General features: G+C 50.8%; 1 protein-coding gene and 1 long non-coding RNA gene across 2 annotated transcripts; both read right to left on the bottom strand.

Annotated features, from left to right (window-relative positions):
• Positions 1-1,630: 1,630 nt before the first annotated feature.
• On the bottom strand, positions 1,631-2,861 carry LOC132085524 (zinc finger protein 239-like). The gene is made up of 2 exons (XM_059490999.1): positions 2,767-2,861; positions 1,631-2,703 (listed from the first exon to the last, which is right to left on the bottom strand). Exons 1-2 carry the CDS (start codon positions 2,859-2,861, stop codon positions 2,037-2,039), a joined length of 762 nt encoding a protein of 253 aa, XP_059346982.1. The 3' UTR covers positions 1,631-2,036.
• A 10,272-nt stretch (positions 2,862-13,133) lies between these two features.
• Positions 13,134-16,145, bottom strand: LOC132085626 (uncharacterized). Its single transcript, XR_009420251.1, has 2 exons — positions 15,949-16,145; positions 13,134-13,899 (listed from the first exon to the last, which is right to left on the bottom strand). It is a non-coding gene; the product is annotated as an uncharacterized LOC132085626 (long non-coding RNA).
• Positions 16,146-16,187: the final 42 nt, after the last annotated feature.

The following is a 16,187-nucleotide window of genomic DNA, read 5'->3' as shown; positions in this document are numbered from 1 at the left end:
CGAATTTTTTGAACCCACATGACCCCAAATAACCAAAAAACCCCAAAATACTCGAAATAAACCCCAAAGAACCCCAAAACACCCCAAACAAATTAAGATAAACCTAAAAAAAACCAAAAAAAAAAGTCAATCCAAACCCAAAAATCCCCAAATGATTTCAAACACACCTAAAAAAACCCTATATACACCAACATTAACCACAAGAACTCCAAATAATTCCAAATAAACCCACATAAACCCAAATAACCCAAACAAACACAAATACTTCCAAATACACACAAATAATTCCAAATAACCCCAAATAAACAGAAATAAACCAAGTAAAAACCAAGATAAACCCGAAATAGTCATAAATAACCCCAAATAAACCCAAATAAAGCCCAGTTCCTACCATCTTCACCCCAAAACAGATCCCGACCAATCAGAACGCATGGCACTGATGATGATCCGCTTGCTGGGCACAAACTCAAGAGCACTGGCCCCGCTCAGCGATTTTCAGCCAATCAGCGCCCGGCCCGACTCTGACTCATCACTTGCCAGCCACTGACCAAGGCCTCTCACTGCGGTAAATCATCAGAGAAAGCACGGGGTAATTTTCAGCCAATCAGAGCGTGTCTCGCTGACGACTCATCAGTTGCCAGGAGCGGAATTTGGGGAGGGGGGAAAGATGACCCTGGGGATGTGCTGGGGACCCCAGATAAATCCAAAATGGGGTCCGGACCCCAAAACAGAGAAGGAGGGGCCTGAAGCCCCTAAAACCAAACACAGGAGAGGTGATTGGGGGAACGATCGGAAAGGGGAGAGTGGGGAAAAGAGGGGATTGGGAGACCAAAATTGAGCTGGGAGGGGAATGGGACCCCCAAATTGAGGTGGGAGGGGGATGGGGCACCCAAATTGAGCTGGGATGGGTGTGGGATCCCAAAACTGAGCTGGGAGGTGGATGGTACACCCCAAATTGAGCTGCGATAGGGGTGGGACCCCAAAAAGCATGAAGCCAATTTTGTTCCTGGAATATGTAAAGTACTTTATGGATATGCAAAAAGTCTAGGAAGATGCAACAGGCTGATGTAATGGGAGACAAGGACCATTGGGCAAAGGTTGTTATGTCTACCAAGACCTCCCAGTTATTTTCAGGGACACCCCTTAATTAATCTGGTTGAATTACATCAGCCTGTTGCATATTCATAGACCCTCATGCATATCCATAAACTAATCTACATATTTCAGGAACTATTTTACATGGCCCATCCTTGGAGGTGTCTCCCCATTTCAGGAGCCTCCACTGAAATGGAAAATGAAAACCCTCTCCCTTTGATGATGATGATGATGATAATTATTATTATTATTATATAAATCAATTTTGAAATGAAGGGGCTCTCAGGCAAAGATACGGGAGTAGAAATAACAGTTCTTTATTAGGAAAAATTAAAAATACAAATGCAGTAGTATAAACAAAAAAAAAAAAAACAGCGACACAGTCAGAATCCTCTGGGAATCCAGTGAAAAAGGTTGGTACTCTAGGAATCCAGCGGAGAATGTGGCTGATCCTTTGCAATCCAGTGGGAAAAAGGGCTGATCCTTTGGGAATCCATTTCTTATCCGCCAAAGACAGGGCAAAGGCAGGGCCATGGAGTTTTTATTGGGTATCCCAAGGGTGGAGTTGGGGTTGGGGTCAGGGGAGGAGTTCCTAGCAACACAAGGGTGAGATCAAATTCTTGCCTCTTAGCAAGAGCAGCACTCCACACAGAACCTGTCCCCAAATCCTAAATTCCCTCTAAAACAACTGAGAAACTATGGAACTGCAGATATATTCGAACCTTCATTTAACCCAGTTTTGGGTGTTTTTAAAGCATGAAGGTGAAGCAGAGGAAAATTAAGGCCAAACCAAAAGGCAAAGAAGCCAGGTGGGTTCCCAACATGGATCACAGGGAATGTGAGTGACCAGGGCTGTGCCCAAAGTGCCTCCTCCAGTGGGGGATGGAGCTGGAGCAGTGCACGAAGCTCTGCCCACACTCGGGGCACTCACAGGGCTTCCCTTAGTGGTGCCTCCGTTGGTGTTGGGTCAAGTGAGAGCTCTTGGAGAAGCTCTTCCCACACTGGGGACACTCGTAAGGCCTCGCCCCAGTGTGGATGCGCCGGTGGGTGACAAGGGTGGAGTTGTGCTTGAATCCCTTCCCACAGTCGGGGCATTGGAAGGGCCTCTCCACTCTGTGAATCCAATAGTGCTGGAGGAGATAGGAGCTGATCTTAAACCTCTTCCCACACTTGGAACACTCGTAGGGCCTCTCCTCAGTGTGGGTCCTCTGGTGCCTGATCAGGCTAGAGCTCTGGCTGAAGCACTTTCCGCACTTGGAACACTTGTACGGCCTTTCTCCAGTGTGGATCCTCTGGTGCTTCATGAGGCTGGAGCTCTGGCTGAAGCTCTTCCCACACTCCCCACATTCATGGGGCTTTTCCCCAGTGTGGATCCTCTGATGCGTGATCAGGTGGGAGCTCCGGCTGAAGCACTTCCTACACTCAGAACACTCATAGGGCTTCTCCCCAGTGTGGATCCTCTGGTGCTTGATCAGGTTGGACTTCCACCTGAAGCTCTTCCCACACTCCACGCACGTGTGGGGCTTCTCCCCATCATGGAGCTGCTCATGGAGCACCAGCTCCGAGCTCTGGCTCCATCTCTGGTCGCCTTCCCGGCCCAGGCTGGCTCTTTCCCCCTCAGATCCCTGCCAGCTGCATTTGCAGCCCCTCCTCGAGCGGCATCTCCGGGGCTTTTCCTCCCCGTTGGCATCCTGCGCCGTGGAGCCGCTCAAAATGGCCTCTTCCACCAGGTTCTGCCACGGGCATTTGTCCTCCCTCCTCTCCATGCTCAGCTCCTGCTCTGGGGGAGGAAGGACAAGGACAGGATGGGATTTGCCTCCGTGCCACAGGCAAGGGCAAGGAGATCCCCCCAGGCCTGAGCTGCAGCCGGGGCCATGCTGGGCTGGGAGATGGAGCAGCACAGAGGGGAAAGGGGCACTGACTTCCTTCTCACCTGCCTCAGTGTCCCGAGGCATCTTCCTCTTCCTCGCAGCCTCCCTGGGGTTGGCAACGGGAAATCCTGGTTTGGGGAAAACAAGGGATGAGCGCGTTTGTAGGAGTGTCAGGGGGTAGGACAGTCGGGACAGATGGAGACGAGAGATCTCTGCAGCCAGGTCGTGGAACTTGCAGTTTATTGCAAAGGGCCTGGGTGCAGGGCCCTGCTTGGAGCTGCCAGGCATAGCTCGGAGCAGGCCCGAGAGAAGAGAGGGGTAGAGAGGATGAGAGGGTAAAAGAGTAAGACAGGCAAGAGCATAAGAGTAAGGTTCCTGTTACAACACAATAAATTTTCTTCTGTGTTGAATATTCTATTTCTCACCAACAAATCTAGTAGAAGATACAAATCCTGCAGCATTTACATACAGCCTGTAAGCATCATTACATCACCATACTGTGTTACATTTTACACCCTAAAAACTCCTCTTTGGACTCCCTCTGCTGACCTAGTAGGGTCTGGATCTGTCTGCAAGCAGAGGGAATTGTTTCATCAAAAGGGGATTACCTTCAGTTGGGCCACACCATTGCTTTCCAGTTGTTCACTAACTGAGGTATCTCAGAGCTTGCTTTCATTTCAATCTTCCTTATACTTTCTATATTCTCAAAATCTTTTTCAAGACAATCATATTTATAAGGCTTTCCTGTTTCACCTTCCCCAACACTCACTGAGTTTGAAAGTCCCTTTTCCCCAAGTCCATGTCTACAATCACTGGCCACCTTGGCTCCAGAAAAACCTCCCAAACACCAAGATTCAGCCCTGAAAAAGCCTCCCAGGAGCTCCCGGTCCCTGGTCCTTCCCCTTTGCTGTTCAGGGATTCCCCCCTGTCCCAGCTGTTGGGGGTCACGCTTGGATTGGGGGTCCCCATTCTCCTCGGTGCCCGCCCTGCCCAGGCTGCTGGCAGTCCCAGCAATGCCAAAAGCTCCCCCTGCTTTGCTCTCCCCATTTCGGGATGCCGGGGCTGTTTGGGCTCCCGGGCTCCCTTCTCCCCTCATTCTCTTCTCTGGGCTGCAGCGGCTCCAAGGAGTCCCCCCTGCCCCTCTCCAGGCTCTTGAGGCTCCCGCCAATGGCACCGCTCCCCCTCTCTGGGCTCCCCACTTTGGGCTCCTGGGGGACACAGGGCTCTGCTCCTCCAGGCTGCCTCTGCCGGCAGCTGCCACCCCCCGATGTCCCCCCAAGGGGTCTTTTCCGCTCAGCCTTGGACTGCTTCATTCTCCAAACATCCCCCAAAAGCCCAAACCCAGGGACACCCTGGGATATCCGGGCCGAGCTACCACTCCCTGCTCACCAGCGCGATGGGGTGGGCGATGATCCCACAGGTGGGGGCTGTGAATTCAGGCAGGGATCAACTGTGTGGTTCCCTCAGCTCAGCCTTGATCCACCTTTGTCCCTCTTCTTCCTCTTCCTCCCACTCCTCCCCTTCCTTCCCCCCTCCTCCTCTGTCTTATCTCCACCTCCTTCACCTCTACCACCCCTACTCTTCCATCCCTTCTGCTCTTCCTCCTCCCTAACCCCACATCCTTCTCCTCCTTCCATTGCTACTCTCTCTCTGCCGCCATCCCTCCTCTTCCATCCCTCCTCTCCCTGCTCCTCCCCTCTAACCCCACCTCCTCCTCCCCCTTCATCCCTGCCCTTCCCTCACTCCTCCTCCTCCCCCAGCAGCAGCCACACCCTCGGTGCCCCGTTCCCGCAGCCCTCGCAGCCCCGGCAGGAGCGGGGATGGAGCCGGGACAGGTCGGGATGGGCAGCGCGGGGCTCTCGGCTGCTCCAGCCACAGCGAGCGGGGGGAACCTGGCCCGGGCCAAAGGAGAGGAAAACTGGGCAAACTGGGGGCAGAGTACAAAGCTAAGGATGCAGCAGAAAATGGAGCTGAAAGAATTATGTTAATATTAACTCCAAATGAGGAAAAACTGGAAATTCTAAAGTTTAGGGAAGCTGAGAAAAAAGAATTAAACAAGATAGGAAGTAAACAAGATAAAGCAGGGAACTGGAAACTTCTTGATGGAAGACAATTACTTAATAAAATGTGCTTACAAGGAAAATACTAGAAGACATGCATCAGAAAAGCCACTGGGGTACTCAAGCTTTGTGTGATCATTTTTTAAGGAACTATGGGTGCACTGGGATTTTTGGAGGGGCAAAGCAAGTAACTGAAAGATGCTTAATTTGCCAAACGATAAATAAAAACATGATGAGAAAAACAACATTAGCAGGTTGTGAGTTAATGCGCAGACGATTTAAAAGTATCCAAGCAAAAGTTGAGATTTGTTAGGCTCTGGATTTATTCGTTAAAAAAACCCGTTTAATCTAGAAGAAAGAGAATATGCCATATGTCATAGAGGAGATTTTAGGAGAATAAAAATATTTAAAGTATCAGAAACACCTGAGAAAAACGAGACAAGGAAAAGGGGAAATAAAAGGGAGGGGAAAAAGAGGAAAAATCAGAAAGAGAGTGGGATCCTCTACAGGTCTTGACCCCTCCGTTTGCGGCCCAGGCGCCTGTCCCGGGTCCCAGCTCGCTGGCCGCCTCAGCTCTGCCTGCCCCGGTTTCCATCCCAGGTGCGGCCTCACTGCCCAGGGCAGCTCCACCTGCCCCGGCGCTGTCGCTCAATTTGTGTGCCCTGCTCCCACTGCCTGGCCCGCGGCCGCTCTGCCGCCCATGCTGGGGAAGATGGGGGTTGCTCTGTCCTGCCGCCTGCTCCGAGGTCACCGCGCCCACCGCACCCAGGGGGGGTCCCAGCCATCCCATCCCCGGCTGCCCTGCCCGTGCCACCTGCGCTGGGCACCGCCGCTGCTGCCGGGCTCTCCCACCTGCCTTTGCTCTGCCGGCAGCTGCCGGATCAGCCGCCATCAGCCATGTGGGGGCTACCCACGCTCCGCCTCGGGCTCCACAGGAAGATCCCCCTCTGCCGATTCCGGTCCCAGACCCTGCCCACACTCCCAGCGAGCCTCGGCGGGATATCCTCCCCTGACCCCGTCCTGCTCTGAGTTACGTCCCCTTGGTAACCACAGCTCCGGCTGTTCAAGGAAACTCTGTCTCTCTACAGGAAGCACCTTATCAAAACACTAGGAGCTCAGTTAAAAGGCAGCCCTCTCCAATTTCTTTCCAAAAACACGGGAGAAAGGCTATAGAAGGTAAAAAAGTGAAAGAGTTAGCTGAAGGGATTGCTCTGTTTCCGTTCAGAGAGGTTCCCATGGGAGGGATGCGCTGCCCCGCCCCGCGGGAGCCACCAGCGCCCCTGCCGGCCGTGCCCGGAACTGCACACAAGGGGAAAGCGCGCAGCCCAAAGGCCGGGACTGGGTCCGGGCTCTGTTTGCTGTCAGTGCCGCAGCTGTTGGTGTTTGTTTGCTTTATTATACACACTAGTAAAGAACTGGTATTCCTATTCCCATATCTTTGCCTGAGAGCCCCTTGATTTCACTAGACTAAAAATTAGGAGGGACGGGGTTTGCATTCTCCATTCCAAGAGAGGCTTTTTCTGCCTTCCTGAGCAGACACCTCTCTTGTAAAGCAAGACAAGCACCCACAGGCACTGAGGGGGGCTGCAGGAGGGGCACAAGAAGTCCCTGCAGCACTTGGGCACAAAGGCACAGCAGGTGAATGCAAGAAGGGAGCAGCAAAAGGCCAAGCTGAAGGCAAAGGCCAGGGCACAGCTCCTACAGCCCCTGAGGGATCAACCCCAGGGCCCAAGGGGGCCCCAGCACCCAGGGCACGGCTCGGCCACAAGCACCTGGCAGAGGCATTGCCCTCCTCGGCAGGGGAGAGCCCACCCAAACAGCCCCTGGCAAGGAACCAGGGCTCCAGCTGCAGGGCACAAGGACACTGCAAGCACAGACAGCAGCACCCTCAGGACCAGCAACTCCACCCCTTGATGGACATGGATTGGCAGGGCTGTCACAGCTCCCATCACACAAAGGACCCTCCACACTGCAGCCCTTGAGAACATTCACGGTGGGTCTGCATTGAGAGGAGGCATTTCCTGATGGACAGAGGGGCCTCTCAATCCACTCTGAATCTTAGACCTAAAGGGGAAGGGAAAGGAGTGGGAAAGATGAGCAGGTATGATTTGTTCAACTACTATTAGAAGCTGTGGGGGATAGGTTTGAAAGAAATTAATTTCTTTTTCTTCCTCCTGTGATTGTAATAAAATAGGAAGGAATTTGAGAGCTGGATTTTAATACTGCAAAAGGGGTTACAGAGGCTAAATTTGTTCTATCTTTGTGCCAAAATCTTACAAGGCCCATGCTGAAGTGAACCCCAAAGTGTGGGCAGCCCCAGGGAAACAGGGAAAATTAGATATGGAGCCTCTAAAAATTACTTTAAAGCAACCAGGACAAGCAATATCCTGTTATAAGAGAGGGAAGGAAGGGGTCACAGACTGGGATTGAGTCCCTGTTAAAGGAAGGGCTTTTGGAGCCAAGGATGTCTCCCTACAACACTCCTATCCTGCCAGTCAACAAACTGCATGGCTGGACAGGAGGAGGAAACACAGAATTTTCAAGTGTTAAATGAAGGTTACCTGAGGCGGCTGGCCTGGGCCTTCCAGACAGAGAAAAAGAATTTGAGTTACAGGTGGATGTTAAATAGGGTCTTGCCAAAAGAATTCTTGTGCTAAAATATTTCACTCTATATAGGATCTCCTACAGTTCAAGTCTGGCCTCAAGTTAAAGGTCTGACAACCAAAAGAGCCTCTAAATGGATGAGCAGGGCTCTGTTATTACAGTATGAAACTTGTTCAGTGGCACAGGACGATTTAAAACTGAGGACAGGGCATGGGTTTAACCCAGCCTCCTGTTTGAACAGCCTGGAGAGGGGCTGGAAAGGAACCCAGGACTGCACTCAAGGGACAGAGCTCCAGACCCAGGCTGGAACAGATTGATGATGGGACATTTCCTGGCCTGAGGGAGAAAATGTGTTTGTGGATGGGTCTGCAAGGGCAGCAGAAGGGAAAAGAGCTACAAGACAGGCTGTTATTAAGGAAGGGGAATCAGACACAGCGCAGGTCACCGCCCCATGCTCAGCTCAACCCGCGCAGCTGTCGGTGCTTGTGAGACCCTGGCACTGAAATGCCCTGAGCAGGAAGGCTTCAATATCTTCTGCTGACACCATGGCACCTAACAGGGGGGCAAAAGCAATTCTCACTGCTTCAGCAACCACTGGAGCAGATATCAAGGCACATTCTCCCATAGGAAGCTGGGCTGGCACTGAGCCTGCCCTGGCACTTTGCTGCTGCCAACACCCAGCCAGGACATCGGCTCCTGCCTAAGGAGTGCAAAGCAGCACCACTGGTGGCCAAGGGGCCCATGCCAAGTGTCCCTGAGGCCAGAAACAGCCGCCAGCACAGCTCAACACGGGGGGACCCCTCAGCCTGGCCTCAAGGGCTCTGAAGCCCCGGAGATTTGCACTTCCCGCCCGCAGCAGGAGGATGGGAGGCCGCCCCTGAGCCTGCCCTGAAGGCAACACAGCAGCAGCCAGGGCTCCACAGCGGGCCAAGCCCCTGCGCCTGCCCACAGATCCTCGCCTGGAATCCTCTGCAATCCCGGCCACCCTCCTCTGCCATCTCCAGCCACTGGGGCCAAGCCTTGCTGCCACTGCTGCAGCTTCAGCGCTGCCTGGGCCTGCACTGCCACAGCTGCTGGGAAACACCACGGCACAATTCCACTCTGGGGCTCACTGACACCCACACTCTGGGCTGCCTGCCACTGCACTGCTGCAAAATGCACCGAGTTTGGTTCTTTTAAATCTTCTTTCTCTGCTCAGGCTTGGTTTGTCTTTGCCTTGGGGAAAGGAATTTCAAAGGTTTTATTTAAGGGGTGTTACACCACTCAATGGAGATGAGTTTAACACCTGAACAGACTGGGAACAGCACAAAAGATACCCACAGAGATAACAACCAGCAACAAAACATCAACGTTGCCCAGCAGCAGGAAGAGAAGCTTCATTCCAGGCAGCCTCCAGAGGAGCTTTAGAAATGCAAATGAACACTGCTGGGCAAAGTGTGGACAATGCACCTGGATCTCTTGCCCGGGGCAGGAATTGGGCTGATTCACTCTGCCCCTCACCCCAAGCTCTGCCTGCTGGCACTGATGGAATTTGCACAGCTCAAGGCAGAGCCCAGCGGGAGGATATCTGACCCTGCAACAGAAACCGGTGAAGCTGCAAAGGGAAACAGCAAATGGAGAATGTTGGGAAAACTTCACTATAAACAAATGGGGGGAATCATCCCTCTGCCCACTCCAACATGTGCTGTCACTGTCTGTGTTATATAGGGTATATTAGAGCACTGGGGATTTTTTGCTACCAAAAATTCAGGGAAATCAGTTGGGAATCCAAGGATTTGATGATTTAATTAGAGAAAGGCAGTCAATTGATGCAGCCCTGGCTGGAGACAGCAGCCAAAAACAGGGAAAAGATGAACAGCCAGCAGAACAAATCCTACAACACCATGGACCAGCCCCTGGGAACCCGAACCAATTCATATCAGGAGCCACAGAACCCATTTCTCATTTCAATGGCATCATTAGATTACAAGCTGTCCTCGCAATAATCACCAACCAAACAGCTCCTGACCTTCCTGCTGACCAACCCACTGAAATGAGGAACACAACACTTTACCATGGGATGGGATCAGATCATCTGTTTGCAGAAAAATAGGGGTTTGTTGAAAATTAAATGTCTCAAACTGCTGTTGGCAAAGAGATGACAAAGGAAACGTGGTGAAAAATAAAACAACAACGGAAACAAGAAAGCAGCTCATGTATTGGTCCAAACATGGAAAGGATGGGAATGGGACACGGTTTCGTGGCTCCCTGGCAGACCATGGGTTAAACGAATGCTCTTTCTCCTCTGATGTGCTACAGCAACTCTAATCTTTCGACCATGCTCCACACCTTGAGAGTGCAGCTCATTCAGCAGCTGAGCGAGGGGACAGGGACTTGTAGATAAGGAAGTAAGGGATGCAATCACCAGCTTCAATAAATGTTACTAATTAACATGGACTGCTGCTCACAGAAAGTCCCGCTAAATTCCTGAACTTCCAGAGGAGGAAAGACGCAACAGAGCCGTGAATATCGGCTATTATACAAAAGTGGGGGTGCACATTAACGAGGACATGCAGTTGGCGGACCGGGAGGTCTGAACCTTCCAAAGTACCTCAGCCAGGGGGCAAAGGGAGAGGGCGATGAGGCCAGCAAAATGAGAATAAAAAAGGGGCTGCGAACTATAACAACGGCAGAGACCGCACGACAAATGCCCCACGGCCTCTCCCTCTGCCCAGCAATAAAGTCACTTTTACAGGACTCCTCTGTCTCCTCTGCGCACAGAAACCTCCGGCCACGGCAATTTCCCCGCACAGCCCCGGGCACGGGGCAGCCCCCTCTGTCCCAGCCACAGCAACCGGGCCGAGCCAGCGCTGCTCCGCCAGCGGCTCCTGCCGAGGCAGCGGCCGCAAGGAGACCGCGGGCAGCCGCTCCCGCAGCGCCCTCACGCCAGCGGCAACACGCGCCGGACACGGCACAACGAACCCGCCCGAGCCCCCTGCCGCCCCCGAGGCCCGCACCCAGCCCCGAGGCCCCGCACAACCCAGCGCGACTCCCACCTGCGCTGCGGCCGCCTCCGAGCTCCGCCGCCGCCTCACCGCGCTCCGGCCGCTGCCGCCGCTCACGGCACCGCACACACGCTCCGACAATGCCGCCGCTGCCCAGCCACGGCCGCCCTCAGCCCGCCACCGGGGCCCTGCTCCGCCCCGCTCCCACCAATCAGCGCGCCACAAACACGACTGACGGCACCATCGCCCAATCGCAGCCAGGGGCGGGCTCTGCACACGGCACAGACCCACCCCGCGCTCTCAGGGTCCCCCGGGCTGCGTGAGGGCAGAGCCGGAGCTGAGGAGCAGCCCTGGAACGGGCCCGGGCCCGAGGGGATTGAGCTGAAAACACCAACAAACTTCTCCGCAGCTTCCGCCACGGCTTTCCCGGCATTGCGGCTCCGGTGGCTCCGTCTCCGAGGAAAGCCCTCAGTTTTCCTACCCCTATTTAGGCGCATTAGTGCGCCGCTTTAATTTACCGCAAGAAAAGGAAAACTGCCCAAAGCTCTGTAGATGAGTGGGGGAAGGGAGCGATTTCTGACAGAAAACTCCAAAATCGCAGACCAGAATAATGAGAACTAAGTGAAGACCCTTAAATCCACTTTTCCTCCCATGCCTCCATTGTGAAAAACGCCCATCACTTTAAAAAATAATTTAAAGTTTAATAGTAATAAAATTGTCATAAAAATAGTAATATAATTAGAGTAATAAAAATTTGAACAATTGAGATTAGGACAATACGAGACAATAAGAAGAAAGTTACGGAGGACCGGGTACCTTTTCTGGGCAAAATACCCCGAAAAAGGACACCCACACCCGTTTAAAGAGGATTAACCCTTAAAAACAATAGCCTGTTGCATATTCATACACCTCATACATGATGCATAAATTCCATTCAAACAAAGGATTCTGTCTGGTCAGTGTCAACTTCTGCTTCCTAATCCTCAGCGGCGTCTTCATGGCTGAGCAAGGCAGGAAGAAGTTCGTTTCTTCTGATAAGAGAGCAGTAAATTCTCTTTCTCTGAAAGATTTAGGTGTCCTGTGGCTGCTATCTGGTGCAAGTACCTCATTCATTTCTTAAAAAAGTATCCCACATATATAGTTCCTACCTTAACTAGAAAACTGCATTTACCATACTGTTAAAATGTTGATACTGCCCTATTAATCACTACAACAAAATACATATAGTATTTTATATCTGCATAGAGACATATAATATGCACTTTTCACAATAATATGCACTTTTCAATATGCCAAGGTAAAGGGATTCCTTTAATCTGTCAAACCACAAATAAAATAAATAAAAAGGCTGTCCCTGTTACAGCAAAAAATCTGATATGCCCACAAACACCACAAATGGGGGCGGGGGGGGAATTCCTGGAATTCTTTTAATTTGCTTTAATGCACATAAATCACCACACTAGTTTTTCCACATAAAATGCTGCACTTGTTGCAAACAAAATCTTAAAATCTCACAGAGCTATACAGTCCCAAGAATCAAATTACCACAATGCAGGGGGAAAAATCCACACAGCTCTCCTGTACCTCAAGTCTTGGGAATCAACTTATAACAAGCTGTCTCTATTACAGCTCTGACAGCCCACAAACACCAGTTTAAGTTAAAACCCTTCTAAAAGGGTGGCTTAACCCTCTTGACTCAGGCTCAAGCTTAATACACAGCTAAACACAGATGACACACAACAAAAATTACCAGTTTGTTACAACTGTAACTTTTACACAATAGTCAGCAAAATCTCACACTACACCAGATGAATCCAAAGTTGCATCTTTGCAAACTCCACAAGGACAGGGACCACAAAGGCACCGTGTTACAGCGTTTGATCCTCGCCTCCCAGGTCCCACAGGCAAAGGATTGGTTAACACCTGAACACAAAGCCTTATGAAAGACTAGTTATACTCAAACACCAGGTGTCACAGTGAATGCTGCTACCCAAAACTAGAAAGTTCACACACACAAACTCACTGTGAAAGGGGTATTTCTTTCCACACACACCAACTCAGCTATAACAACCTTAGACCAGCATTTGCCCTTACGACTGCTAGCCTCAGTTGGTGGCAAACTAAGCTCTCTATGGTGAAACAAATGGCAGCACCAAAAGCCCGAGCTCAGTACAACAGTTCAACAACTCTTTCTGCTGGCAACCAGATTTCAACTGCAACTTCAGCTTGCAAGCACACTACAGAGGCACAAATTGCACGTGGGACATCTCCCATGACTTACCAAAGGGCCTCTCCTGACCACACCTTACCGGTCACTGTTTAAAACTGTCTCAATTTTTAAACATACCATTTTGTCTGGAGTTTTAGTAGTCAGGGGTCCTTGTCTGCTGCTGGATGAACAGTCTGTGCAGCAGAGCCCACTCTTCCAGGAATATCCTGGGGGTGCTGTTGCAGAATGCGGCCTTTGTCGGGGATGAGCCATTTGTCAGGTGCAGGGAAAACTCGGGGCTCAATATGAGTCAACAGCAAGTTCCGTTTATTGAAGAGAGCATCAGACACTTATACAGCAAGTAATAAGCTTATGAATATTCTGTAAGCCAAGCGAACTATTGGTTAAACTATACCATCAACTCTTCCTCATTCCTTTGGGCCTACATTCTCTATTTCCCACGTCTCTCTGTCCACTTGTTATCATACCCAGCTAGGCCCAAGGACACGCTATCTTGCAGGTGCAAAAACTCCAACTAGCTGTGTTCAGTACTTTCCCAACTCCTGGTCGGCTAACAAGCGAATGTCTATGTGACTTCTGTCATGTAGCCATTTCTCCACAGGGTGCACCAAGGGGGTCCATGACCTGAGCTGGTCTCACAGCCCAGCAGAGCCTCCTCCTGGCTGGCTTTGTAACTGAATCATTAAAACTGAGGATCATGGACAAAGTCTCTCTAACTAGTCAAAAGTTAGGAAGTTGCATGTTTATTACACTGGTGGGCAGCACAGGGGAGTCATTCTCAAAATGCATGACCGCACTACATAAGGATTTTTGCCTCCTGTTTATTTCCCAAAATAATACATATACATAACCCCAGCACCTCCCATCCCCGCGTTGTATTAAAATGAAGTTATTAGTCCTTCACGCGTGCGCAATTCTTCTCTTGAATTGGGTCGGTGGTCTCAAATTGGGCCAGTGGTCCCAGGGATGAAGTCAGGAAGGTCTTCATCAGGTGCTGGGCATTGTTCTACTGGTTTCAATATGTTCCTATAATGGTTCACTTGCTCCACTTCTTTCTACAAATGAGCTCATAATATAACAATTAGCTTTAGCTTAAGCATCCAATAATCATTAACCTAACATTGGTGTACCTAACTTCAACATTAATTGGTTCTAACACTCAGCTAAAATCCTGACCCTTTAAAATCATGATTCAGCAGGACTTAGCTGTCGTAGGAAGGGGACCAGGACACCAGGTGATTCATCACAGGTCCAGTTTATTAAAGAAAGCATCAAATACTTATACAGCAAATAATAAGCTCATGAATATTCTGTAAGGCAAGCAATCTATTGGTTAAACTATACCATGAACTCTTCTTCATTCCTCAGGGGTTACATCTCTCTTTTCTCATGTCTCTTTCACTATTAGTTATCATACTGCAGCTAGGCCCAAGGATACACTATCTAGCAGGTGCAGAACTTGGAATTAGCCACGGCTTTGTACTTTTCCAGTCTGTAGTCAGGTAAATTTCCCAACACTTAGCAAAACATAAGATGTGAAAAAGGCTTTTGTGTAACTAAAAACAGTGTAAGGCCATCCACTGACCAGCCTGTCCAAGTAATAAGATAACCGTGACACAAAGCAGAGCACCAAAGGACAATTATCAATACCATATTAAAATTAGGGAGGCCATACTGCATCCTTATCAGAGGATGTGAAACAGCAGGATGGAGACACAAAAAGAAATAAAATATATTGACCTGACACACAGGATGTTGTGCAGATAAGCTGGAGTGTGAAGAAGTCAAAGAAAGAACTTCCCAAAACATCAGAAAGTTCACAAGAATTTTTGAATAATGCATGAAACACATGAATGTGCATATATCTCAGCAATGTAACAGTATAAAGATAACATGGTCTGTGTACACCCCTGTGTTCTTTGGCTGTTTGCCAAGAGCACTCCAGCGCATGGGAGGGGGGGCGGAAATATCGTCCTTTTCTGGATTATTATTGTTATTGTTATTATTCTTATTCTCATTGTTATTACTACTATTACTATTACTATTGCTATTACTATTACTATTAAACTTTTAAAAACTCTAAGCAGTGAATTTTGTTTTTCACACCCTGAACAGGATCAGGACCCCCCTGAGTCTCCCATTCCTGTGAACGAGGACCCCCTGCACTGGATCCCAGCCAGGCCCTTATCTAGCACCGGGACCCTCCCAAACCCTGATTCCCAGGAAGGGACTCCCCCTGAACCCCCATTCCAGGGTACCAGGACCCCACTGCATGCCCTTATTCAACACCAGGACCCCTGTTCACCCCCATATCCGGGACTGGAACCCTCCCAAAGCCTCCATTCTCAGGCACAGGGACCCCCCTGCACCCCCTTATCTGTGGATATATCTTATCTGTGAATATATGTATTGTTATAACAGCAATAAGAATACAACAACTGAAATGTAGTGAGAGTCCTATGTGTTACATAAGTGGGTCCTAGCTATTCTAAATGAGTCGCAGCTGCGAAGTCCTTGGTCGGGCAGCAGCTGTGGCTCGTAAAGATAGCTGGGATAAAAGGGGTGGGTCGAGAGCCCAGGAGGAGCCCCTAAGAAGATGCATGAAGAACTGTGCTGCAGAGAAAACAGCTTGCTACAGTATGGGACTTGAGAAATATGAATAACAACAAGAATGAAACACTTATCCAGCACAGGGAACCCCTGCACCCACTTATCCATCACCGGGATCACCCTGCTTCCCCTCATCCAGCCCGGGGATCCCCCTGCACCCCCTTATCCAGCTCCAATACCCCCCCGCACCCCCTTTTCCTGGACCCCCCCTCCTGCCTTCCCCATTGCCCTCACCCATCACCTTCCTCAACACCGGGGGCCCTGCACCCCCTTTCCTGGGCTCAGGGACTCCCTGGAACCCCCATTGCCCTCACCCCCCATTCCTGGGCAAAAGGACCCCCTGAACCTCCGTTCCTGGGCAGGGGGACCTCGCTGCACCCCCTTATCCGTGACTGGGACCCCTCCTAGACCCCCTTCACGTGTTCTGGGACCCCCCGCACCCCTCTCCGGGCCTCCCGCCCTTCCCAGACCCCAGACCCGCCCTTTTCCTTCACCTTTGCACCCCCAGATCTCCCAAATTTCATGATCCCCCCAGTTCTCCCCTCCAGGCGCTTCCTTAAGGGGGTCCCAGGGGTTCCCAGGTGGTTCTCAGAGGGCTCCAGGGCGGTCGCAGCGGGATCCAGAGGGATTCTCTGCAAATCCTCCGTCCCCTCCCCGCCCCGCCCTCCTCGGTCCCTTTCGCTTCCGCGTCCCAACCTGCGAGACCGGGATCTGCCCGGTGACCGGTGACGTC

The sequence above is a fragment of the Ammospiza nelsoni genome, chromosome 31 (assembly GCF_027579445.1).
Source record: "Ammospiza nelsoni isolate bAmmNel1 chromosome 31, bAmmNel1.pri, whole genome shotgun sequence".
NCBI lineage: Eukaryota > Metazoa > Chordata > Aves > Passeriformes > Passerellidae > Ammospiza > Ammospiza nelsoni.
The sequence above is the reverse complement of the archived record's forward strand: the minus strand, read 5'-3'. Positions and strand labels throughout refer to the sequence as shown.